Genomic DNA, 26,588 nt, shown 5'->3' on the forward strand with positions numbered 1-26,588 from the left:
GATCTTGCCGACAAACTCATTCCCAAACTCTTCAGAAATCCAGCTGCAGTAGCTGGGAGTGGAGGATGCAGAGGAACATGCAAACAAGCGGAGAAGATTCAGGTAAGATCAGAAGTGAGATGGCAAGACAGGTATCCTGAAAGGGCATGCCCGATCACAGAAGACACACAAGAAGGCACTCACACCTAGGGAGAGCCAATTAAGAGGAGGGAGCAAGAGGATAGGAAAAAGGAGCTGAAACCAGGAGGGGAGCTGGAGGAGTTTTAAAAGCCACTTGAGAAAGCAGAATTCTGGAGTCTAAGGAGCTGGCTGGGGAGCTCAGAGCAAAGGTGGTTGTGGAAGTCAAGAGATAAAAGAGGAGTTAAGGCAATGAGCTATCACAAGGTGCAACGACAGGGGTGGCCAAATCTCAGTTCAGTCCAGAGAACAGTCTGTACAATGCTTTGGACCATTCAGCAGGAGTGTTACTTGATTAAGCTGTCAAGCTTATTAACCTGAAGTTAATTAGTAGCAGATGCAATTTTGATTTCAATACAAAGCTATACTGACTTGCTGACAGTTTTGAGCAGCTGAATTCTACCTTTGTACCTTAAAAGTACAGGAGAGGCAGCACCACCTTAACATCACCTCTCAGAGTCCAGGGTAAGGCCAGCTGGTTGTTATTCCATTATGCCTACCTCTCAGGGTTTGAGTATAAACCTCTTCAGTATATAAAAGTTACACCAGTTTAAATGGATTTTAGTTATGGGTCCAGCTAGAGGTTTTGCACCAGTTTACAACTGGCTGCTATCAATATAACTAAATTAACCTAAGCTAAATTGATGTAAATCAATTTGTGTAACAGCACAGGAGTTTGCACTGGCTTAACTTAATTGATTAAAAACACAGACCTTTGTTAAACTGGTAAAATGTTTGTGTTTAGACAAGGCCTTTTAGGGTGAACAGTAGCTGTGTGACAGCAAAGTCTTTGTAAAACAAAGCATTTTGCTGCTTATCCCATAGCAAAAAATGAAAACTAGATTAAAAGTGGTATTAAACCAGGTCATGGTATTACATGAACCAGTGAGAACATTTAAATTTAACTGACCGGTTCTTCAGAAAAGTCCACTTAAGCAAGCAGACATATGTAGTGGTAGGGTCACTATCAGGAGATTTCGACATTTGCAGGGTCCTTTCGAAAAGAGCCCCATGTAGATGGGTCACAGGTGGTCAAAAAGCAGCACTTTCGAAAGTGCTGCACCCAGCAGCACGCTAATGAGGTGCTAAATATTCATTTAATCACCTCTTTAGTATTCTCTGATTCAGCCATTAGCATGGCCATTTTGGCCAAGTGTAGACAGGGCCCCAAAGTTCACAAGAAATAGGGAATGCACATCTGTATTTCCATATACTTGCATCATTCCTTCTAGAACAAACTGAAGAGGGATAGCTCAGTGGTTTGAGCATTGGCCTGCTAAATGCAGGGTTGTGCGCTGAGTCCTTGAGGGGGTACATTTAGGGATCTAGGGCAAATAGATTTAAAAAAAATGCAGGGCTGGTGCTTGGTCCTGCTGTGAGGGCAGGGGACTGGACTCGCTGACCTGTCAAGGTCCCTTCCAGTTCTATGTGACAGACATAGGTAAATGTTAACCATCATCTTTCTCATCACATTTGCCTTCCCTATCAGTGCCAGTGGCCATCATTCTGACACCTCCCAAGGATTATACCCTCTTCTCCCAAGGGCTATACCTTTCTCCTCCTCCCACCCTTAAGTTTAGGTGCCACTTTTAGACTGTCACGCTGACATTGATACATGTTCAGTAACGGGTGTGTCCTTTTCTCCATATTTGTATTTCCTCATCTTATTAATGGCAAAGTGGTCTTTTTTCCCTATAGATAAGTGTATCATCAGTCTCAAATTATCCTATATATCAGTTCATTACCATGGACCTTTTGCAGCCATCTATCACATTTGTTATTTCTGTCCTACTCAGTTATTGTCTGGTCTTAACCAGTTGTTTCAGGTTTTCCCAGTTAGTGACCTAACTGCAAAGTTTGGGTATACCTGCTAAGGGTACTCTTGGCAACTCCTATGCCACTGAAAGTTGTTTTATCTAGGTGAAACATCTCAAATATATGCACATTGACATTGCTACCTCGGTAAAAGGTCCCAGGCATGTGAATGCTAGCTTTGCCTTAGCTTGGAATATAGTGTATGGACTAAGTCCTGTGTGTTGCTGCCAAAACCATAAATAATCTCTCTCTCTGCAGGCAAGCAAGCAGGTTAATCTTAAAGGCTACAGTGCTCACATGGCCCCATGCTGTCCGAGCCCGTTATGAGAACAAGCCACCACTACTGAAATGGGCCTCACTTCACATAACTAGAGGCACAGGAATGGAAAGGTTTGCGTTTGAGATCAGCAAAAAGCAAGACATTGCTTAAGGGTTATGGTACTGCAGAGTGTCACTGACTCATAGGACACAATGCTCAGATGGCTGTTAATATGCAGCATGACAATGCCAAGCCAGAACCATCCACAGGGGGTCTAGGCCTCCGAGTACAGGGAGCTAACCTTACTGGTCCTTAGTACTTCCTGCCATCAATGGCTGAAGCGCCCAAAGAGCAAAAGAAGTTACTGCAGGCCTTGACTGCTGAGCCTGGGTTTGTAAAACCTGAATCAGTCCTGACAGAAACAGGACCAATGGAATCCAAACCTGTCACTCACTCAGCTCCTATCCCCACTTAATTCTAAATTGCCCCTGGGGGTGAGTGCTCCAGCAGGCCCCATTATAATTCTTCAGCTGGTCTCCATTAGCTCCTACTGGAGAATGAATCCCACCACAGATCTACTAACTGCTCCAAAGAGCTGGCAGACAGCTGAAAATGCCTCACTGACATCTTCCACTTCCAGTACTCGCAGTTCCTGTGGAGGCAGTTGATATGCATAGGAGCTAACAAGCCACCAGGACAGGACAACGGCTTTAGAAAGTTGGTTCTTCCACATGCATTTACTACATACATCCACTTGGCAGATAACTTTGTGTCTTCATGGACTTTTGCCCTTCCCATTTCACCCTTGTCTTCTACCTCCAGGAAGAGGGATAAGGTAAATTTAACTGTACTCCAGGTCTGCGAGAATCCTTTGCTTGCCTCAGCCTCCTATCTTGACTACAAGAGCTTCATATGGTCCAGATCACCTCCACAACATTAAAGGTCCTCCACACACATTCCAAGAAGCAAAGTGGTGCTCTTGGATTTGCCTATTTGGAGAAATGATGACAATTTCCAAGGATGATCCTTCAAATAAGCCAGGATCCTGAAAGCTCCTAGATCCCAAGGAGCTGGAAGGATGTGCTTCTGCTGGAGAACTGTCACTTCTAGACTGTAACCTAGGGCTTCAAGAGCTTTGTTTAAAATCCCATAACCCACCATGTCCCCCCCATAAAACCCCTTCCCACCACATACTCACCTCTTTAGGAGGGGGCAAACAAGACAGACAATGATCTGCTATGGTCCTCCACCATGCATTAAGGATGGAAAGCACCACTTCTTGGAGGCAACTCACCCTTTTGTCAGGTGTAGCACACAGGCCTCACTCCACCTTTGCACAGCTGGTAATTTCTCCCTCTTCTGCAGTCCAGCAGCTGCAGCAGGGGGGGGCAGAGTGGGTGGGGTGGGTAGTGGGGAAGATGATAAAACAGGACAGTCTTAACCAGCTTCCCAACTGCTCAGTATAACCGCCTCTACAGGCGATAGGCTGACACTGCTCCTGCAGAAGCCCTCAAGAACAGATGGCACAGTCCTAATGACACGGTTGGGACTGTCAGTTCAGAGCACAGATGTGTAGAACAGAGACCTGGAAGTCATGCCTACCCACAGAAGCATTCAGAACAGAACAGGGATAAGAATCTGAATTGCCCCCCAGTTACCATAACCTCTCCCCTCCTGTCACACAAGTCACCATCCTGCTAACTTCAGTAAGTGTTCTCACCCATCCTCTGCATGATAATTCGCAGCCACCTTGCCAGGGGTAACCCTTAAACCACTCTAGCTTGTTTTATCTTCCTCACAAAGGACAGTCGTTTGTTAAATTTGGCTTCTGATTGGGATTTTAAAATTACATTTAAATCAATGGTGGTGATATTTTAATTTGGTACTACCTTAATGACTTGTAAGTTTAACTCTTACCTTTGTAAGGGAGGCATCTTTTAAATAAAAATAAAGAGACTGACTTTAAATGTATAACAAATTAAAGGCAGTTTTTAAGATAGACTAAATTAATGTGCTGATTTTGGTGAGATCTCCTAAACCACCATGGGCGGGTAATGTTTAAGAAGTTAACACTTGGACCGAAAAAGATATGACTTTTCTATCTTTGAGTGCAAAGAAACTAACACTTTCTTTCTGGGGTCTCAAACTCATGGTCCACAGGCCATCTATGGTTGGACCATTTTCACAATCTAGGCTGAGGGGAGTGGGAGGAGGGGAACAACTGTCTGTACCCACCCCCCAATCCCTGGCTCTTCCCATCACTCCTGCTTGCTCCTGCATCATGGCATGCAATCACCTGAAGGACATGGCCTTGGGAATTACTGGGGGTGGTGGTGGGTGGAACCGGGGGTGGGGCTTCAGCATCAGCAGTCAAGCCCCCAGGGCTCCTGCCATCATGGGGAGTGCAGGGGGGAAACTAAGTGAGAGTGCTAAGAGTGCTCCACTTCCCTGCAGCTCCTGCCACTGTGGGAAGTACAGGGCAGCCCAAGTCCTGCTGCCACTCCACACCTGGCAGCCTTGGGGGAAAGGGTTCAATTGCAGGGGGTGTGTGGAAGGGCAGGGCGGTGGCTGAATGGGGCAGGGTTTGGGGGACAGGTACAGACATCCCACCTCCTCCCAGATTAAACTGCAAAAATGCTCCAGCCATAGATGGCCCGCAGGCTGAGAGTTTGGGACCCCTGCTTTAACCCTTGAATGTCAGTGCCTCTGGTTTACTAAGTCATCTTATAAAAACAGATGCATTTTGCCTATAGTAGCCATAAATGCAGCACAGTTGTAAGGCAGCGTGAAAGCTATCACATAATACAGAGAGTACACAGCTTATACTGACAAGGACATGAGTGATGTAAGGATTTATTTCTGATAAGCATTCTTGTACTGTATTACAAAATCTCAAATATATTTTAAGCTTTTTTTTTTTTTTTTTTTTTTTTAAATAAGTTTAGTAAATTGCTAAGCTGATCAAGGTAAATTCAAGCCATATCTCTTTGTATCATCACATAAAAGGCAGTGACTGGCTCTAAAATTTAGTCATCAAAACATTTAAATCTAGAGCACGTTATTTTCCTTTTTTAAAAAAAGTGTACTTCTAAATACAGGAAAGTTTGACCTGTGCAATTCACTAACTTAAAAAACCCAAATTCATAAAATTGGACAGCAAAATTACACCTTGTAGCTAAAGTTATCACAAATAATATAAAGTCTAAATTGTAGCCTGAATAAACACTATTTGCTGGATTTCTTTGCAAGCCCAAGGCAGGATACATAGCAATCATCAGAAATGAGTACAATGATGAATTTGCATTTGAATGGTGGGGGAGGGGGGAAGAGGAGTATGCTAAATTTATAAAATGACAACACAACAACAACACACCAGCTGATAAAGCAACTTTATTAGTGTCCTGCGGCAAAGTACATTAGTAATTTGTAACCAAGCATTAAAATTCTCATTTTGTGTCATAAAAAAAGTAATCAGTTTTCTCCAGGATGCATTATGTGTTTTACTGAATTTCTTATGGGTTGTCCTCCCGGAGAGGCATACATGAAAAACCCTTAACAAAAGGCCTATTGCAGAACCAACCAGAAAATGCTTTACTCTCAAGATGCTGTAATTGGTATGACTCACCATATTCTGTCAAATAGCTCTTATACCCACAACTCAAGTAGTGTCTTGGAAAACAGCAAATTTAAACAAAAAGCAAGCTCTAGTCCAAACTAGAAACACCAAAAAAAACAAACCCACTCAGATTAGAAAAGCGTGCCACAGTGTATTACTTTTCCAGGTATTTTTTCACTGATGCCTCTTCATGCAAGCAGCACTAGCACCTGTCATCCTCATAGTTTAACATACAAAACTTATCCCCTACGCATACTGTGCACGAATACACCAATACATCCATCAGTAAGTTAATTCATTCTTCTTTAGAGCGATGCTTCCCTCTTGATCAATGTAAAATAAAATTTTAGCTACTGAAAGGCATAACATGATTGACGTACTAAGGTTAATGATTAGTGTTACTGTAAGATTCTTTGGTTATAGGATATATTTTAGTTTAGCAGGGTATACAAAATAATTGTCAGCTAGAAATATGCCCCTGAAGTCTAAAAGCAACCTAATATTAAAATATTTGCAGACACAGGTTGTCTTGATAGGATTTATAAATTTGAGTATTTCCCCATGTAATCTAAACAAAGTTATCAAAATTATATTAAGTAAATACATTTTAATGAATAGTAAACTTTTGAACTCTGTAGAATATTAAAAGTAAAAGTTCTGGAAGGAGCAATTGTGGACTGAAGGAAAAACTTTTCTTTAAATACTCTCCATTGCTTTGAACTCGCTGAGAGCTTGCACGGGATTAACATGCTTCTTCTGGGATGCTCTCTTTATTTTGGTTTGTGTTTCATCCTGTTTCTCTCTCTTGACCAGAGGTTTCTTCTCCGGAGCCTTCATTTTCCAAGATACAGCAGGAAGGTTCAGGGAAGCCATTCCTTGGGACTTCTGGTATTTAGTGGATGCCACGTAGGAAGCCTTCACAGTTTGCACAACTGCATTCATCAGGTTCTTTGCAGCCTGGATCAGAGACATAGCACTGTCCACCTACAAAAGATATCGTAAATCGTCATCTGTGTTTGCCAATGCCCATGACTTGCTATATACTACAAGAGGCTCTAGAAGTTTTAAAATATTTTAAGGTAATTCATCCTTATTCTCTTGTTAAAGGAACCAGAAGTAGGATTCCCAAAATGATGCTGTGTCCCGACTCTCCGTGACAAGAATCGGCCTCATGCCATGGAGCAGTATTTCTGTGCAGCCTGGTCCCTTTTCCAATCATGTGCTTGAGGTTTTACATATTTATGGGTATTTGGCTGCGTGCTGTCATTCACAAAGCTGCTTCCATGGCAGCAGCTTCTACTTCAGTGAAGCATATGGTAGCTATGATGATATCGTAATCGCTGATTGATACGTATTTAATTCATATTGGCATTTTATGTCACATTTAAAAAAAGCCACTATTAAGCAGTTTCAGCCAGTGCAGAAGTCCATGCAAGCAAGATTAAAATGAGGAAAGCTGCATTACAAGAGAGGCAGTTCTTTCAGAGTAAGGAAAAGCTGAAGGGTAAATATACACCCTGGGAGACTGAACTTTACTTTCGGCCAAGTTACCAATGGAGATAAGGACTAGCAAAAGAGAGGGCCATACCCTATTTGCATAAAATTAAGTAGATGTTAGCTGTCCTCCTCCTATATAAAGAGGTCTGATTCACAGACTACAGAGCCCCACCAGCAGTGCTGCAGCTCAGATGGGTATGGCGTGAAGGGTTATGTGCTAGGATCTCAGGTTTCTGCATACACAAGGATATATTTGCTGTATCCTCATATGAATGGTAATAGACAAAGGCTGCCTTTTCACACCCAAACTTCATTTATTTACCTGGAAATTATTACGATGGGGAAAAAATGGAGAATTTAAAGAGAAGAAAGGAGCTCAACTCTGCTGCTGATGCCAAGGTCTTTTTTAAAAAGAAGATGGAAGAGGGGCAATAAGGAACTGCACTTATGGCAAGCAGGGGCAAAAGGCAGAGCATGCAAAAATAAAATGGAGAAAAGACTGTGGACTGAAGAGAACTATAGAGGAAACCAGACATGTCTGAGCACAAAGGCTGCATTTATTATACAAGATCAATACCAAATACCACACCGTCTTGCAAAAATAGTAGCAGATTTCCCCCTACTCCCTCCAGTTCTAGCTGGAATCCACTTTGAACCCAACCCTAGGCAGTTTATCCTTCTGTGTCACAGGCTGAATCTCTCTAGTCCGACACACTCGTCTGGCAACATCCGTAATCCAGCATGATTTTAGTTAGACAGACAACCACTTACCATGGGTGTGGCCAAGTTTTCCATAGTCCCATAAAGTTTGTTTAGAGCCACTGGTCTTGGCTCTATGTACCAGTTCTGTGGTGTTATTTCAATCTAATGTACCCCTAAATGTCTTCTAAGAGCCCATTAGGCAGTGGAAGTGTTAGTAATGCTGCTAGACTATATGGACGTCTTGCAGACCGGCAAATTCTCTCCTTTGGCACCAGTCAGGTCCCAAGGGTGCCAGACTAGGAGTGGTTCAATCAGTATTACAACTCTCTGCCATTTTACAACAAACAGCTTTAAGTCTATTTTAATTGCTACAAGTGCCCATACCTGTAACAAGAGGAATAGCTATATACATGCTTGAGCCCTGGACAAACTAACTTTCCCATTGACTGGGACACTCAGAACAGGCTGCAGACCACACACTGATCTTTAGTGGCCTTTAATTTGTTAAAATTTCTGTTCTAACTGAAACCTGGGTTCTAAGCAGGTATCATTCACATCTTGCCTTTTGGCAGCCGACTGCAATGCTGAACTTGAGTTGATGTTTTCACTTCTTGGTAAATTACAAAATTTTTAGTAACCAGCTGGCACAGCCAGGCTTGGAGCAGCGTGCAGTTGCAACAGGTACTTCCCTTTCACTCTAGTCAAACTGCTCAGGGTTTGCTTTGCCAGCTAACAGGTGCACCCTCTGGACAATTCTCGGAGTCGCTGAAAAAAAGACAATGTCCTGGCTTTGAAAGAGACCTGGCCGATGACCAGTAGGGCACACCACATCTATAGCTGGCCAGACACAAGCACATGCCCACTAAAGGGCACCCTGAGTGCACAGATCAAGTATTGCTCCCCTTATACAAAACTGTATCTGAAGCTGGTTTTGGAGTGCCTATTATTCTCAGGGTGTGTCTTTTTCCTTCAAAACACTACTTGCTGTAGGGCCCGAGCATGATCTCAAACAGCTTTGAGCTGGCATGATCCAGAAGTGGTGTAAGGAAGGCCCTGCACAGACACAAATGTCTGCCTACAGACAGTCACCCGCATCCATGGATCTGAAGGACTCTACTCCCAAGTGCCATTATGGCCAACAGAGAGGAGCACGGTCCCTGTGCACTTGAGAGCCAGCACCTGTGGCAGAAGTGTGACTGCTCAACTGGCAGCCATGGTCCCTCTTATCTGGGGTCATACAGTACCGCTGGTGGCAGGTCTGGAGATGGTGCAGCCATGCTGCCAGCACTGTTTCCTGGGAGCCACAGGATCACTCCCCTCAAAACCCAAACCCCTGCCCTGAGCCCCTTGTGCACCCCTCCATGTCCCCAGCCTCATGCCATGACTCCTGCACCCCGCCCCCACTCCTCAATCTTCTGCCCTGAGCCCCTACACTCTACCCCACACTCACATCTCACAGGTGCTGTGGTATCACAGCTCACCCACACCCTGCACTGACAGCCCTCCCCCTCAGTTAGTGACAGGACAGCACCTGCTAGAAATTTAAGTTACTTTCACCCCAGCTCAGGATACAAATTATTTTTACTTTAGAGTTCCCAGTTCAATGGGATGCAGTGGATTATCTTATACAGCACAATTTTTCATCCAATAATCCGCTAAAGGCCCAAAAATGTTAGGAACATTTGATCATGTTCTTACTCAATGAAGACAGAAAAATGAGACTGTAGTACAGATGCTAGCCTACTTATATCAACTAATTTATGGCTGAAAGATATGAGAGTTGAAAAGGCATGTTATAATCACAGTAAAACCCTAGAGCACATTCTTGTATTATGATGTTATCTAGTATTTTGAGATCATGATGCTTCAGCCTCACAAACACCAGACATGCTCCACAGACAGATACCAGCTCATGTTCTGCTGCATCTTATCGCTCAGGTCATCACTTCTGGTGGTTTGAGCATGTCCTGCTGTCAGGACGGGGAGGGTGGCAGAAAAGTCTCTCTCTGGCGTAAAGGTCTCACATTATAAAAAAGATGTTTCATTGCCAGAATTGTTTCCATTACATTTGTTTCCCATTTCACCCAGCTATTAAGTAGCACTCACTATTCCTATATACCTTCCAGTGGTCATTTATCAGTGCAAAAAGCAGTAAAGTGAGAAACTGTACAAGATACTTGCACAAATGAGAAACTGTAAAAAGGTTTCTAGTATATGAAACATCTTAGGAAACCTCTGATTTTAAATTTACTTCCATGTCTCCAGTGTTAGCACCGAGTTACCAATTCTTTCTGTCCCTCCATAGGCTAAACCCTGCATTAATGTCCTAGCATCACTGCTTTCTACCAATAAGAATATAAGTCACAACGGTAAACAAGTTAGAGTACCACAAAAGAATCAAATTTAGCTGCTTCTTGCCTATGTAAATAGACAGAATGCAGAGTCTTCTCAGCGAGAAAAAAATTTAAAGTACAATACATACAAGAATGCATCTGCTAAAATTGACTGCCACGGTAAAGAATGAGGTTGGCCCTACAGCAGCTTTTAGCTGTCACCAAATAGAAGAGCAACTAAAAAAACTTAAGGGCACAGTTATTTTGAAATAAATAACCCTAGATAACTACACGACCACCCTGTACTCAGTCTCTATGAAAACATGGGGTAGATTAAGAACTATACATAAAATTATGCTGATTAAAATGATTTAATCTTACTGTATGGAAAATGTCAATAGCTTGGGGGAAAAAGTGGTAGAATATGACAAATCTATAGCAAGACTTCTTGCTGAGGGCCATTGCCTAGTAATGAAAACTGAAAAATAGATAGCAGATTATTAGGCTGCTCATTCTGCCTTCAAGTAGAGGCAATTACAAAATCTGCAAGGGTTTAAAAGTTTGGACATAAACCCACGTGCCTTTCACTGCGTCTATAAGCCTCACCACAAAATCTTTAACTGAGAAAACTGTTCAACCTAAAAAGAAAAACATGAAATGGAAATATCGGCTCTTACACATACCCCAGAGACTACCAGTTCTCCTCCAAGGTTTTGAACTTCTGCCTTGACTTTGCTACAGATGTTCAGCTGATGGCAATATAAAGCAATACGCTGTAGATAGGCCAGAAGGTCTTGCTTGCAGGCAGAATCTGGGCACTGAAAATAGAAAATTGTTACTTCAAAATTCTAAAGAGCCAGAACACTGATTTTTTTAAAGCTAACTACTCTGATACCAGTATATATAAAAGAAGCTTAACTTGTTCAGCTATGTATCTATCATGATGAATACACTCAATTTATACATTTATAGACATCCAGTCATCTATTTTCACAAAACAGGCAATATGAAAAAAAGCGAACAAACAAACAGTGCCATAACAAGTGATCACATTAAAAATGGAACACACGTTTAATCTGTACTGCAGTTCTGACATACTCCTAATGCCACAGGATATTTCTCGTACCATAAGGCAAATCATAATTCTGAAGGATTTCTTGCATTTGAATTTAAAACTCCTATTTAAGGCTAAATTAACTAGCAGCAAAATTTGCTTTTAAAAGTCATTAAACATTAGTATCTGTGAAAAATTGAGACTGTGGGATGAGAAGAGTCATTGATGTGAGACAGGAAATCCATTGTGCAATTAAAAATCTGTTCTCAAAAGGCAGCACTGGAAGTCAGGACTTTCATGTGTTCATCTGCTCTTCCACTGGCCTTGCTGTGTGATTTTGGCCAAATTTCCTAGCCTTTCTAAATCTTTTTTGCCAGCAAGTATAGTATTTTCACACCACATGTATCCTGAAGCACTGATACAGCACAATACATTCAGTCTTGGAAATCCTACTTACAACTCGGTCAAGAATAGCATCTATGCGCCTTGGACTCCAAATCACTCATTTTAAATGAAATTGTGTAACTCCTCCTATGTCACAGTATCTTCAACACAAGAAATGCACGGTCCTGTCTCCTCAAGCTTCCTGTGACTGTGGAAACTCAATGCTTGACAAAGCGTGACAGTGCTTCAGCAAGAGCTATTGCATTAAGTCACATTATTAGCTGTATAATTAACTAGTGGGCAGAGTACTGCAATATGGAAGTCCATCTGGTTGGTCCTTGTGGTGCACTGTGAAGACAGAGTAGGAGGAGGGGGAACATGCTCCCTGGTGAGCTGTGTCCAGCACCTGAGTCTTACTGCCCACTCCTGCCTTAGAGTGAAGTGCTCTGGCGTTCCTCAGCCTCATTCTCATAACAAAACCAGACTCCATATGAGCCAGCCGCAGTCCATAATATGCTGTGCCCAGTTGACATGAAGAGCATATATGCAGAATCTCACTAAAATTACCTATAGTACAAGAAGAGTGGAGCGTAGCATGTATGGTAGTTACATTTAAACATGGTTGTAGCATGGCTAACTGACATGGCTTCCATAAAGAAAAGTGTTTCTCTCTCTCCTTTTAGAGGCACACCTGGGTGCATGTGCCAAAAAACTGGATAAAGAAGAACTGGTTGACAATCTGGAATTTCAAAATCCTTTTGACAAAGTCCATCAAAAGAGGCTGGTAAGAAAACCATGTCACAAGGTGAGAATCAACATCCTCTCATGTCAGCAATTACGTAGAGAGAGAATGAAAGGTCAGTTTTCAACACAGCAGAAGGTTAACAAGAAAGGATCACAAAGTTCAGCATTTATACCAGAGTTTAGCAGATTTACCAATTATAGACACTGAAAGGACATTAAAGTTGCAGGACAGAGCACTAGAGTTAAGAAATGCTGAAATTAAAATGCTCTGTGAAATACTGAGGCCAAGAGAAATTAAGCCATAAAATCACAGGTGTCTCCACTATTTTTGAGTGCTAAGCAGGGTTCCCTGTACCCTGTGCGCTTGTGTAACCTCTCAGGAGAAATTCAAAGCTACCCAGGTGATTAGGAGGCATGCCCACAATCAGACAGTTTTGTTTTTATTGGTGGTACACATTTGCACATGCCTCTGGGTACATAAGTAAATGTATTCTGCACATGGACGGAAAAGACTAAAGGAAACAATGGCACTAAGTAATTCAAGCTGGGCTGCAGTCACCTCAAGACCTACCAAGAGCTGTGCAGGTGCTTGGGGCTGTGGCAGGGAGGGCGCCTCTCTCCTGGCCACAGGGCCCAAGCGCTGGAAGGGCAGGGGGAGTCCTCTCCCTGCCATAGCCCTGGGGAAGACTGTACCTCAAAGCTTCTAGCCCAATCCAAGAGCCATAACTCCAACCCCCTGTCCCAGCCCTGAGACCCCTCCTGCACCCTGAAGCCCTCATTCCCCAGTTTCACCTCATGACTCACTTCCCCTCCCACCCTTTGCCCTACCCCTGTAAACTCCTCCCACCCACTGCCACATATCACCTCCCTATTTGTGCACAAAATTTATTCTGCACAGGCATGTGGACAATTGGAGAGAATATTGCGGAAGACCTGCATATTCCAGCGCATTTAGCATTTTTATAGCACTCAGATAAACCACCGTAGAGACATTTAACGCTCCATTTCCTGGAAGGCAGGCAACTAAGCAGTTGTAATAGAAAGAGCCTGAAAGCATGAGTCCTGGTACCAGGTCCAAGGGCTGAACTAAAACGACAAAGCCAGGCCCTGCAGATACAAAGCAAAGTTAGCAAGAGTTGGACCATGAGAAGATGTCAGGCCCTTTTACAAGGCAGATGTCTGCTGGCAGGTTCACTGTCCCACACATGGACTTGACAAGAACTGGGCTGATGTAAAAACACACACACACACCTAGGCACAATGTACTCACATAAACGGACTCCAAAAGGACCTGCCGTAACACTCCAGTACAAGGTTATAGTGTAAAAACTCACTCCCTGAACATGATGCAGGACAAACTGATCCCTCCTAGGCATAAGGTCTACAAAGTTCCCTCCAAGCTTCATGGCTGCACAGCGGCCTAATAAGCCCCTCACAAGTGCTCAGGGCTGCCGCAGCTAGGTAAGAAGCCTCTCTTCACCCCCCACCCCAGCCAGGGGTCCAGATTAAGCTGCTTTAGGGATACAGATAAGGGCCCTAGGCTAAGAGAAGCCCCCTTGGGCCAGGGCTGCAGTGTGTGAAATTCTTGTATTCTGGGTCAGCCCTTCCTGGCACACTGGGGTTTGGGGGAGGGAGGCAGCTCCATGCATTATGGTTCCATCCCCCAGCTGGAGCCGCTTTACCCTGAGCGCCAGGAAGCTCTGTCCCTGCAGCTCTCATTGCCTGGAAATCATGACCCCAATCCCCTGCCTTAGCCCTGAGACACAACACCTCTCATCCCCTGCTCCCACAAGCCATCCTAGCTCTAGTGTTCCTTTAAGCTGAGTGCTTGGGCAGCTGCCCAGGAGAGGTTCAGGTGCTGCCCAGCTGACTAGCATAGCTCCCACAGTGGGCAGCCTTGTGTTTCTATTGGTGGTGCACACAAAACATTCTGCCCATAGAGGGAACACCGCCTAACTGACTCCTAAATCCCACACTCAAACCCTGAATCCCCCTTGAACCGTAAATCCTGCCCAAGGCTCTGCAACCCCAACCAACTGCCCTGAAGCAGCTCCTAGACTCAAACTCTTAGCCTCCTCACGCACCCAAACTCATCATCCCCAGCACCACTCCAGATCCTGCACCCCTCAGCCCCACTGCACCACAGATCATCCATGTGCAGGAAGAATTTTACTATGTGCAACAACATGGAGATGGTGTGTTGCACATCTCCACATTGGTGCAGATACCAACATTCATTCCACACATGGACAAAGAATAAGAACGAACATTGAAGGTCAGAATGACAAGGTGATCACTAGAGCCGGTTCAATCAAACCAGCATGTACGAAGTGAAGAACCGTAACTAACTGCACCAGAGGGACAATATGTAAATTTGTTTAAAATAGTGTATAAACAAACAGTGGTACTGAGTTGGTTCTTCTCTGGCCAAGCAGGAAGCAGAAAGTCCTACCTCTTACTAAGCCAAGTTTACTGTGCTGAGCGTACATGTGTCAAGCGTATCCCTGTAGCATTTGCAGGGCACAAATACCAAGCTTCTTCAGTAATTAATCCAGCCGAGTGCCTTTGCCACTGAACAGAACCAGTGGTCTTCCTGGGCAGCTCAAAGGTCAGCTGTATGGTTACCTGACCAGACCAGCGCAGCATGGCCAGAGCACACATGTAGCCAACGACTAACAGATGGAGAAACAGAGACCAAATTTCTTGCTCAGCATCAGACTGAAATTGGTGCTTGAGCATAGACTAGAAATCTGTACCCCTTGACTCCTACCATGGAGCATTGCTTCAGATTACACTGCCTTGCTACCAGAGCTGCTAAGTAGCCTCAGGTTCCACTGGCTTCAGGGGCAGCTAAGAGTGTCAGCTTGTAAGACATCTGGAGTATGATTTTCAGGACAGGCACTAAGAAAATGAGGAACAACTAGAAGGCACTGGTGAAAAGGTCAGTTTAAGTGATTTGCCCAGTAGCGCATAGGTGAATCAGTTTCTATTTCTGCCTCTGTCAGAAGCATCCACCTACCTCACAATTTCTGTGACTGCTGGAGCAAATCAATGCCACATTGATCAGGTGGCCTCCAATAGCACAAAACTAGAAAACTTGTTGAGGCACTTAGAAAAGCTCAACAAAAATTGGCCAATAAAATGCAAAACCAAGATCGCTAATCATACAGACACCCGGCAAACACTCGACAATAAAAATGTATCCATTTTCACAAGCGCTCCTAAGAAAAAGGAACCAAGCTCTTTTTAAAAAAAAAGTAAACTGCAAACAAGACCTCTCCATTGGAATTTGCTCACCAGGAAAAAGCAACTGAAAGGTTTAAGTTGACAGGCAGAGCTATTTTCCTCTCCAGCATAACATCCTCAATTTAGAATCTGAACATTGTAATTTTTTGTGAGTTAAACTAGGACAGTGAGCCAGTGACCCACAGATCAAATTCTACCACATGCATAACACGAGTTTTGCATCGTGCGATTAAACCCCCCCTCCCCCAAACAGCAAGAGGACATTCAGCAGAGGATTTGTTTTTTTTTTTGCTGCTGGAGAATCATTTTGGATATACACAACAGGAACAATAGTCATATGAGAAAGCACTAATCCTGGATCCAGATACAGCTTCGCAAAAGCGGCCTCAGATTGTGAGTGTCAGGCATAATCTACAACCTGCTTAGTGCAAGGGTGCTATGTGCTAGGAGAACCTGTTAACACTTTATTAGAAAGGTGGGGAAATATTCACTGGGATACACAAATTGGCAATTGATGTACCTCCTACAGCTATCCAGGATTGGAAGCAATAGAAATATCGTCTGAGTGCTCGGTAAGTGTTCTCACGGAAACAAAACAATGAATTTTATGAGAACCTCCATTGTGCCACTATCATGTCAATATCTTGAGGTATTTACAACGTATTAATATTTGCCTCCTATTTAAAAAATCCTGATTTTTGAGAGAAAGATGAAACACCTTTGGGAAAATCTGAAGGTTGACAGCTTGGCACTCTTCAGCTGACTTGAAATACCTTAGATACTAGTACATTTCATCTGAGGCCTTAAAAGCTAAAAAAAACTACCTGGCAGCAGGAGTTCGGATTCCCTGATCCATCAGCACAAGGGGCAGGTGCCATGTGTTTAAGATAAGATGACAATGTTCCTCTTGGTTAAGTTCCTTCTCTTGGTATATGAAGGCATTAACATACCATTAAAAAGGCTCAAATACAAGTCTTCTGCAATTGTCAAGTAGTTTTACATTAACAGATTACTGCACCTCCTTCTATAGGTACATTTACCGTTATGGTGGCATGCAGAGCACAGCCACTGAACAGCTAGATACCACAGGTATGGACAGCAGCACAGACTGAAAGGAATGGCTTAAGTGACAAGAACAGAGTGGTCCCACTCCTGAAACCTTTCCCTCCTGTCCAAGCCCTTCCCTGCCATGTGTAGCTACACATACCCTACATGCTGCCATAAGCGTAGCCAAGGCCTAAGAGTATGTAAGCAGACCCAATGAATAGAGAAACACAAAACTTAATGGCCGTGTTTACACTAGCATGTTCTTTCAGAAAAGGAGGCCCTTTTTTTGAACGAACACGTGGAGTGTCCACACACACAATGTGCTCTCTTGATCTGAAATCAGAAGAATACAGCACTTATTCTGGTGGCCCTCTTCCTCTCCCAGATGAGGAAAAGTGCCTTTTTCCAAAAGATTCCTTTAGGGAAAAAAGCACGTGTTGATGCTCCAGGGGCCTTCTTCCCCCAAAAGAGCAGTCCTCACGGCACTGGATTTTTCAGTACCTGGCCTGCTTTTTCTAAAGAGCAAGAGATGCGTGGCCACAATCTATCAAAAGAGCAGATCAATCTTTCAGTCCTCTTTCTGTGTGTGGACACGCTCTTTCAAAAAAGCTTTTTCAGAAGAGATCTTCCAGAAGAAGTTCTTTCAAAAGATCACTCCAGTGTAGACGTGGCCCATAAGGTTTGAAATAAAATATATTCTTGTCATTATGACTAAGCATTGCCTTCTGCTTGTCTCCCCACAATACCTATACGTTTAAAAAAATTTCCAATAAAAGTAAACCAAAATGCACATATTTACAGAGTTTTTGGGTCTACTGTTGTAAGAGCATATGGTGGCTTTTCATCACCTGCAGTGTGTGTGGAGGAACACTTAATTTATAGCAATAGCAGACTTCACCTAACAGAGTTCACTGCAGATTTCAGAAAGCAAGCTACCTGTGAAATCTTGCCCTCCTTGTATGACATCACCCATTCTGCCATAACTTAATTCACAGCCGACAAGCTGGAAGAAATATAATTTGAAACAGCTTTTCTACCTTACCCTAATGAGCTGTTGTCAGTTTGTTTATTTGAAACACTCAGTAAATCTGATAATTTTATATCATTTACAGTAGCGGTCTCTGAAAACTGGATGAAACAACTAGGACATCTGCACTGGTTTTAAGAGTTAATTCTTGTTTAAGTAAAAATCATTTTTCTCATTTTGAATCACACGCTGTGAATCTGTATTCAGAGATGTACACCGAAAAAACCTACATATAGCAGTGCAAAGTTTAGTTACTCACACACCTCAAACTTAAGCTACATGTGTATATTTCAGGGCATCTCAGGAGCACTGACTACGACGAAAACCACAGATTTCTGTGGTTTGGACGGGGTGGGGGGTGGACTTGATGACCTCCTGAGGTCTCATCTAGCTCTGGGATTCTATGATTTCTTTACAAGTATCAAATTTGTGTGTGGATTGAGACCCAACTCACATTTTGCTTGACAAAAACCCAGTTTTAAAACTAAAGCTTCAAGAGACAGGTATACATGGACAACCAGGGCTTAGACTTCTATGCTTATTCACACAAGATGCTTGTTACTGTGGTATGAATGCCTTGTGTTATGACGTGTACTTGGTTCATAATGTCACTGATCAAGTCACATCTATTTAACATTTGCAGTGACCAAAGCTCCACTGATGGTCCTCTTGCCAAGGGGCATTTAAGCAGGCAAGTTCAAGTACACAAAACAGCTGCCTACTATGTTGACACGTGTAACACTGGGGAGAATGGTGAGCCTTTTTCGGTAGAACATGAGCAATAAACCCATTCCAACTATCTCTCTGGTATATCTAGCTAGAAGACAGCCATTTCAAATTTAGCTCGCTGGTAATTCCACTCAAACATCCCCGGGGAAGCAGGAAAATTAAAATCAAAGCTCTACCTGATATATTGCTGGGGGCACAATGATCACCATACTGCCTACAGAGTCACACTGTTGCTTTTCAAAGCGCTCGGGGATAGCTCAAGAGCTACATAGAAACCAACTGCTATTAAGTTAATGTAAAAATCACTAGGTGCTCGCTTTAAAACAATAAGTTGTTAAAAGTATTTTTGCTGCATGCGTTCAAGAGTTTATATTTATGGGACAAATAAATTAGAAGGAACAAGGTCAGAAGAGCTCTATTTAGGAAGTGATTGTAGAAAACCAGATAAGCGGCAAAAAACAAAGCCAACATTCTCCTGTTTGCGGGTCTATACAGAACTCTTACTCAGTTGTGCTTCTGAGGACAAACAAACTTACATGGTCAGCAATAGCCCGTCCCAGTTTATCCATCCTTGATCCAGCTTCTGCAATTTTCTTGGCTGCACTGATCACATCAGATGTGTTTTTCAATGGGCCTTTACCTCTGCAAAAGAAAGCAGACTTTTCTTGCACCAAGACACAGCATATTTCTTCTCTTTCATATTCCATTTTCAAGACTCCCTAATTGCACTGTATGCACATGTGTAAGGTGGATCACATAATAAAAACAAGTAGCTCACAAGAAAGTTATCACATATGCTATACTGTGTCAATCTTCACTGTCGGGTCCATAAAGGGCCCATATTTCATGACATTATTTATACCTATTTTTCAAGAAATGTAATGCACTATCATATATGGCTACATTGCAGAAGTTAACTATGTTCTGTGACCTTGTTTTCATGGAATGTTGAATCCATGCCTGAGAAAAATCTGAACAGTGTAAATAAAACCTTTACTGATGAATTTCAAGTCATGACATAGGTTAACACATTCAGGAATATGACCCTGGTTCAGATTAATGAACCAAAAGCAATTTTACTATCTGTTAATTTGTGAGAATGTTAAGTTTTGAAAACTGCACAATCAGTAAGGCTTTTTCTGCTCTAGAGAGTTTTCTTGACAGCTGGCCTCTGTAGACTTCTAGTTGGCAGTTTTATCAAGAGAGCATCTGGGTAATCCAGCCACTCTGTCAAAAGAGGATCACTTTTTCGATCTGCTTTACATTCTGGCTGTGATCTGTCAACAGAAGTTTTGTTCGAAGATGTCTTCTGACAGTAACTTCTGTGGACAGATCGCTCTACTGTAGACATAGCCCAAGCATACTGACATATAGTTTTTAAATTTAAAAATATGGCAATATACTGTTATGGTCAAAACTAAAATTCTGAATGTAGAATGCCAAATATTTACATGAATGCTTATGCTGCAAAATATCTATTAGTCTATAAAGTGTCACAGGCCTTCTTGCTTTTTCAGATATAGTCTAACACAGCTACCCCTCTAATATATATTTGTACTTTAGAGAGGGTTACATCAGCCAGGGCATTTCACTGAGAAATGATGAACTTCTAAGAAAGTTGGCAGCTGTACAAACTTTAAGTACACGAAAATAGCTCACCTGGTGAAGTCTGTCATTTCCATCATAATCATACACATTTGTTTTGCCAGTACAATAATATCATTACCGCTGTCATCCCATTTCGATACTTCTGCATCCAATTTACTCTTCTCTTCCTGGAAACTTGCTACTTGCTCAGCAATTTTAGCTTTTTGCTCTTGAGGGAGTTGAGCCATGATAGCCTGAAATAAAGCGACTTTTCCATATTTCCTTATTTAGCAATTTGTAAGAAGGCTTTTCAGAATACTGTCACTAATAATCTAAGTCACGTAGCTAGAGATCAAGTTTAAACAGGCTTCTTTGGACTTAAGGGACTGATAGGCCCATTTCTTCTAATCTAGAATCAAAGTTTATGATTACCTACTCTCAGTACAGAATAAGAAAGCTGCTGGGTTGATTTTTCAAGCACTGCAATCCACTCTGCAAGATACATATGGGTATTCCCAATTACTACAGAGTTCAGAACAAAGATTACAATGTGATTTGTCCAACAGACAGCTGTAGTGGTTGATTAAGCTGTATACCCCACACATACGACAGCAACTCAAATTAACTTTTCTAATAGGAAAAGCAGGAGTACTATTGAACTGGATAGCAGGGTTTCCAGTCCAATAGCTGAAGAAAAGGAGCTCAAAACACAGACAGACCTTGGTACCATGCTGGGGAGGTAAGTGGGAGAGGGCAAGTTGAAAGAATTTTTATCGGGAAAGAACACACTCCCCGAAAGTATGACTCCAAACCTAAGCGTGCCGAAATTTTGATAAATAAAAGGACCAACTGCTACTACATAGTTTAAGTAAACCTTTAGAAAATTTGAACAACAGAAATCTTCTGTGGCATCATCCCAAGAGTGTAGAACACTTCATCTAATTTGCAACTCTGTAAATAAATGCAATAGTAAAAAGGCTAATGTATTCTAATATAACCTTTCTATAGTTTTTTCAGCCATTAACTATTCTACATTGCTCATCAGTACTTTCATTTCAAACAGTCAGAGAAAATGAACTTGACTTGTTTTTTTGGGTTTTTTTTTTTCGGGGGGGGGGGGGGGTGTTGAGCTCCCCATTTTTCAGCAGACCCTTAGTTAAAAGTCCAGAAGATTTTCTGAAAGGCTTTCTGAAGACAACTGCTAAGTTTGTGGCAGTATCTATGTCTAATCTGCAGGGGGACAGCACAACACAAAAGCACACCATTTTGCCACAGATTAACTTGTTTACTAGCTAAAAATGCACATAGCTGAAAAAACATCTATAGTAGTTCACCAATATCAAGAGAATTCTGGTCTTTCACAATGTCCAAAACAAAGCAGGCACTAATATTTTTAAAATGTAATGTTTCTTACCTGCCTTTTGAGGCAATGAAAATGGAGACTGTCAAATTTCTAACCTAGCATCTTCAAAAAAAGAAATGGAACCAGACCAGATTTCTAAAGTGACAGATTTAAATTGGATTTTCAGAATAAGTTAAACTGTTTCTTGTAGGAGATGTAATATTTAAAATGGTTTTCCTTACTCTTGCACTTTGCCCAGCAATAAGCTGATCATCTTCAGTCTGAACACTGGTTCTGCTTCTGACATCAAAGTCTTCAGTCTCAAAATCAGAGTCATCCAACTCTTCAGGAGTCTAAGAAGAATGAGAAAAAACCACACAACTATGATTCAGCACTAGTCAGAGCCAAGATCAACAGAAGAGACTCACTCTCTCTCCACAACCAACAGAAAAAGCCTCCCTGGTCAGCTAGTCTCAAAGATGTAGCCATGTTAGCCTGTATCTTAAAACAAAAAAGGCCTGTAGCCTAACAATATTTTTAACTAGGTGATGGCTTCTGTGGGACAGACCCACTTCATCAGATTTGGAGAAGTAGGTCTGTGCCATGAAACCTGGTCAGCTGTTTAACCTCGGGGTGGAAGCAGAGCGAGAATAACTACAGTGTATTAGGCTTTCAACGGAGGGTAAATCAGAATTCCCTCCAGCATATGCTATTTGCATGTCTGCCTCTCTCTCAACTGCACAAGCCTGAAGTTTACTTAATTGTAAACTAAAAAGTGTCCTAAATGGCTCTTAAAATGTGTGCTAAACATGAAATCAAATTAAAGGAGCTTACTCAAGAGTCAGACTAGATGACATAGTTAAACTGAATCCAAACCATATAGAGCCAGGTTTCCCAAACTTTATACAGTTACGACCAGTTTTTTTTCAGTGCCTTTTTTTGTGGCCCAAAAATATAAATGCATACACAAAAAGAATGAAAAATGAATACATTTTCACTGTTTATCATTTATTCACAATAATAATAGTACACAGCGATAATCTATATATTTTCTAAGGATTGGTATTCCACTCCCCCACCCCAAGGACTGGTACTGGGGCGTGGACCACACTTTGGGAAACTCTGACAGAGTATTGATATACCTTGTACTTCATTGTTTTATTTAAAAAGACCACATTAAAACTGAAGTCCCAACAATGCCTTTGAAAGCCTATTTCAGAATAGCAACTGTTCTACTACTTAGGTCAATTTAATAACAACAACAACAACAACAAAAGCTTCCATGGGATGAACAGTATCTACAGAAAGCCAAAGTTTATTCTTACTATCCTTCAGGCCAATTAAAATTTATAGTTAGTAAGGTCAATTTGTATGCTATAGTCTAAATTCAGTTGACATAATTCTTGCTTGCTTAGTGTTTGTTTTTGCTCCTGTAAGTATACAGCTGAAGCAAAAAATTTATAAAGCTTAAGTTTAAACATCTGGTTATGGGAAAATGTTACATCTCTACTTTGATTATCACATTTCTGAGATAATTTTGCTGGACTATAGTGGTAAGGAACCTGAATGAAGTCTTCAGTATTTGCTATTAGTAGATTTAAAGATTAAGACATTCACCACTCTTATCAGCTCCTTTTTTTACAATTTTTTACAATGTCTTTTCCAATATATGCATCTTGTAATACAAATGAAGATTATGGATGGGTGTTGTGACTAACTGCTTATAACATAACATCTGACTGAAGTGTGACACATGGCCAGAAAAGGGTTAAAATGATTCAAGGCCAAATAAGCCAGAGAAAACCTTTTGAGAGAGAGATGGCAGAAAGGTTTGTGAACGATAATTAGGGCCATTTTATTAGATAAACTAGAAGGCTGAAATACAAACCCGCATTATTAGGGAACAGAATTGATACTCATTGTGTGAGTTTACCTATATCTTGTTAAGAGATTAAACAGTTTGACTAAACAACACTGGTCTATTACTGTAACTACTGATGCATAGATCAAAAGGCATTGTTTATGGCTCTCCAAAGAGTGCTGGAAACTGTATATGAACAGCTTAATGGATAAGTTACCTTATGATAATGACCACAATGACTGGAGGCAGAGGGTTACATCAAAAGCCTATTGTTTACCCAGGACTGAATAGTTAAGAGGCTGACAGAAATTCTATACAAAGACACTTGAGCCCTGATCCTTTTGTACTCACATCTGCTTAGATGCTTGATGGGGAAAGTTTCAATTCACAAGACTGAGAACCCAGGATACCTGGTGCCCCTAAAATGGACACTGAATTGAGAATCCTGAACTAACGCTATAAGAAATATTTGCTACTACAAAGCTCGTCAACTATACTATGAAAGCTGATCTCCAAACTGACTCATAAAAGCTGACACTAAGCTTTTAACCAATGCTTTTTTTTAAAAAAAAAATTAGGTTAGGTATTGAGAATCATCTATAAGCATGTATTTGGGGTAAAATCTGCAATCTTCATTAACCTGGGCAGTTACTGTGCTTGATTCTTTGGGACCGGTAGCACTTTCTGAAGAGATAAAATCTTTAGTGGTTTTCACCACATTCGACTTGGGTGTCTGGGCACAGGCCTGAGGCTGGGTTGCTTTAAAGAAATTGTGTCATTGGCTTCTGGGTAAATCAGTAATGTATCACAGAGGCCGTTTTGTGCTGGTTTGATACATCTGAATATTGGAGTAGCCACCAGCTTTGGGGAGTGGCTCCCCCATTCTTTGCAGCTTGGCCCTAATTGCATAACCTCAGCTTGCTCCTCTGGGACCTTGGTCACAGCTTTGTTAACCACTTAGCCAGCTGGTCAAATTAGCTTGTACTAACCTGGTGCCTTTCCCTCCCCCCAGCTTACATAAAAAATTTCTTCATTCCCACACATGAACGTGAGAACACATGTGAGTAACCACCTTAGTGCGCCAAGGTGAAGGCATGCAAGATACTGTTCTTTACATAAACGTTGAAATGTATATTTATACTGTTTTTCATTGCCAAAACAGCTGGAAAAACAACTGAATACTGATGCAATATTAAATGTATTCTACTTTCTGAAGGCCTACACACAAAAAAGACTTCTTACTCAGCTGGACTGCTCTGAGTTTGTGTAGCCTTCTCTCACTGCTTTCTCAATTAAATTTTTTATTATTTACTCCTGTTAGAGCCTCACATATAAGCCAGCTAACTGGATTCTGTTCTAGTTTAGGGATCAATAGCTAATTGTGTGTCAACTGAACCTACTACTAGGAAAACCTGAGCCAAAAAGAATGGAAACCTGGCTGTCAGAACCCAGGTTGAGAATCCCTGTTATCGGTCTACTGTAAAATGAAACAAATTTAATACAAAGACAGAGACCATTAAGCCATAAGCACTGAAAAAACTTGTACAGTTAACACATGTTAATAGTCCTGTGGAGAAATTGGGGAAGTGACTGAACAAATGCATTTTTGTCCCCCACAAGCTCCTTCAGGGTTAATTTTAGTCTTGGAATTAACTGAAAATGTGAAGTGCAAGCCAACTACAACATTTAGCACCTAACATCTCATTCCGTTATCAATGAAAACTGTCAGTCAAAACAAACTTCTACTGAAATGATGAAGATAATATACACTAACACTACAAATGACTGCTGTGCAGCTTTATTGTTTCAGATCATAACTTTTTCCTCTCTGTTTGCACTCTCCACCAACATCTCAGTGGTTTCCCATATGCTAAATTAAATAAAACAAATCCAAGTGAACACAGGAGAGATTTCTGATGTATTGTTTTGTCTTGCAACATGGATCAGGAAGGGAAGTATTTACCTGTATAGAAGGGAAAAAAAAATCTGATTCTGCAAGCAAATTTCAGCTTTAAAACAATATTACTTAAAACAAAGAGCTCTAGTAGGCTTTTCAGTGACTTCTCCTACCAGTATACGTGATGAATCAAGTCAATGAATTTCCCCATTTAGACCACAGTTTCAACTTTAAATGGTTTGTTTACACCAACTTTTCTCAACAGCATTCCTTTTCAGAGCAGGGCTGCTTCTGAATTGCAATGTGAAACAGAAAGAGCACCATTTTTACAGGCTCTTCTGTTATCCTAATTTTGTCAGCTGTGTTTTATTCTAAAGTAAGTTCTACAGCTCAAGCCCTTCAGCAGATGAAGACTCAAGTGTTCTAACATTTTGGCTTTTTTTAGGTCACTGATGTGTCACCACTCAACTGCCTTCAGCAACTGGCAATTACAATAAAGCCATGGACTCCTGACATCGTAAATGTGGCTTCTCCCCAGCACAGATGAGTAGCATGAGGGAAAATGTCAGGATTCCTGGCACTGCAAGCTCTACTGATTGCTGCAGGCTTAGAATCAGCAGCTGTAACCTCCATGTCCTGAACAACAAAATTCATAGGAGAGAACGGGGAATAAAATTCATATGTACCATAACAGGGGAACAGCACCTGACCTAAAATTAGTGCTTCATGAAAAGGGAGTTATATCACAGTTCCTTCAAATGTTTCCAGCAATCGTTTCACACTTTTTTTCTCTGCCTCCCCTTAGGTTTTAAATGTAGGCAAGCAAAGGTAACAGGGAACATCACTAAGGTTATTGGGCAATGAGTGATGTGTTGGGGTTACGTACCACACATTTATTCACCATTTAAACATTTGGAACTAGGGCACAATATGAAACCTCCACAGGAAAGGCTTATCTCCAGCTTTACAGAAATTGTCTTGCATAGAAAAGACACTCACTGTTGAGTCACTGGGATCAGGTTAGCAAGATAGAAAACCTATCCATTTTGCTATGAAAACATGGTTCACATTAAGGTCTGGAAAGTGAGCCCACACATAAGCATGATACTTCATTTTTGCACCTCCAAATTACCAGAAATGCTCATTTCCACCTTCAAATAGCACCACTTAGATGACTTTGCCTCCTTATCAGGTAGAAGTCCAGTGGCACCTTACAGACTAAGATATTTTGGAGCATAAGCTTTCATGGGGAAAGACCCGCTTCATCAGAT

The 26,588-nt window shown here is 41.7% G+C and overlaps 1 protein-coding gene across 1 annotated transcript in view; it reads right to left on the reverse strand.

The window, feature by feature from the left end:
- Positions 1 to 5,623: 5,623 nt before the first annotated feature.
- CTNNA1 (catenin alpha 1) overlaps positions 5,624 to 26,588 on the reverse strand; it is a 175,085-nt gene continuing 154,120 nt past the window's right edge. Inside the window, exons 14-18 of the mRNA XM_075010136.1 lie at positions 21,802 to 21,912; positions 20,290 to 20,471; positions 19,167 to 19,272; positions 11,083 to 11,217; positions 5,624 to 6,851 (exon numbers count right to left, since the gene is read on the reverse strand). Coding sequence (XP_074866237.1) covers positions 6,564 to 6,851; positions 11,083 to 11,217; positions 19,167 to 19,272; positions 20,290 to 20,471; positions 21,802 to 21,912 — 822 coding nt within the window. The 3' untranslated portion in view covers positions 5,624 to 6,563. The remainder of the gene's footprint in view (positions 6,852 to 11,082; positions 11,218 to 19,166; positions 19,273 to 20,289; positions 20,472 to 21,801; positions 21,913 to 26,588) is intronic.

This window comes from Carettochelys insculpta, chromosome 15 (assembly GCF_033958435.1).
Source record: "Carettochelys insculpta isolate YL-2023 chromosome 15, ASM3395843v1, whole genome shotgun sequence".
Classification (NCBI taxonomy): Eukaryota; Metazoa; Chordata; order Testudines; family Carettochelyidae; genus Carettochelys; species Carettochelys insculpta.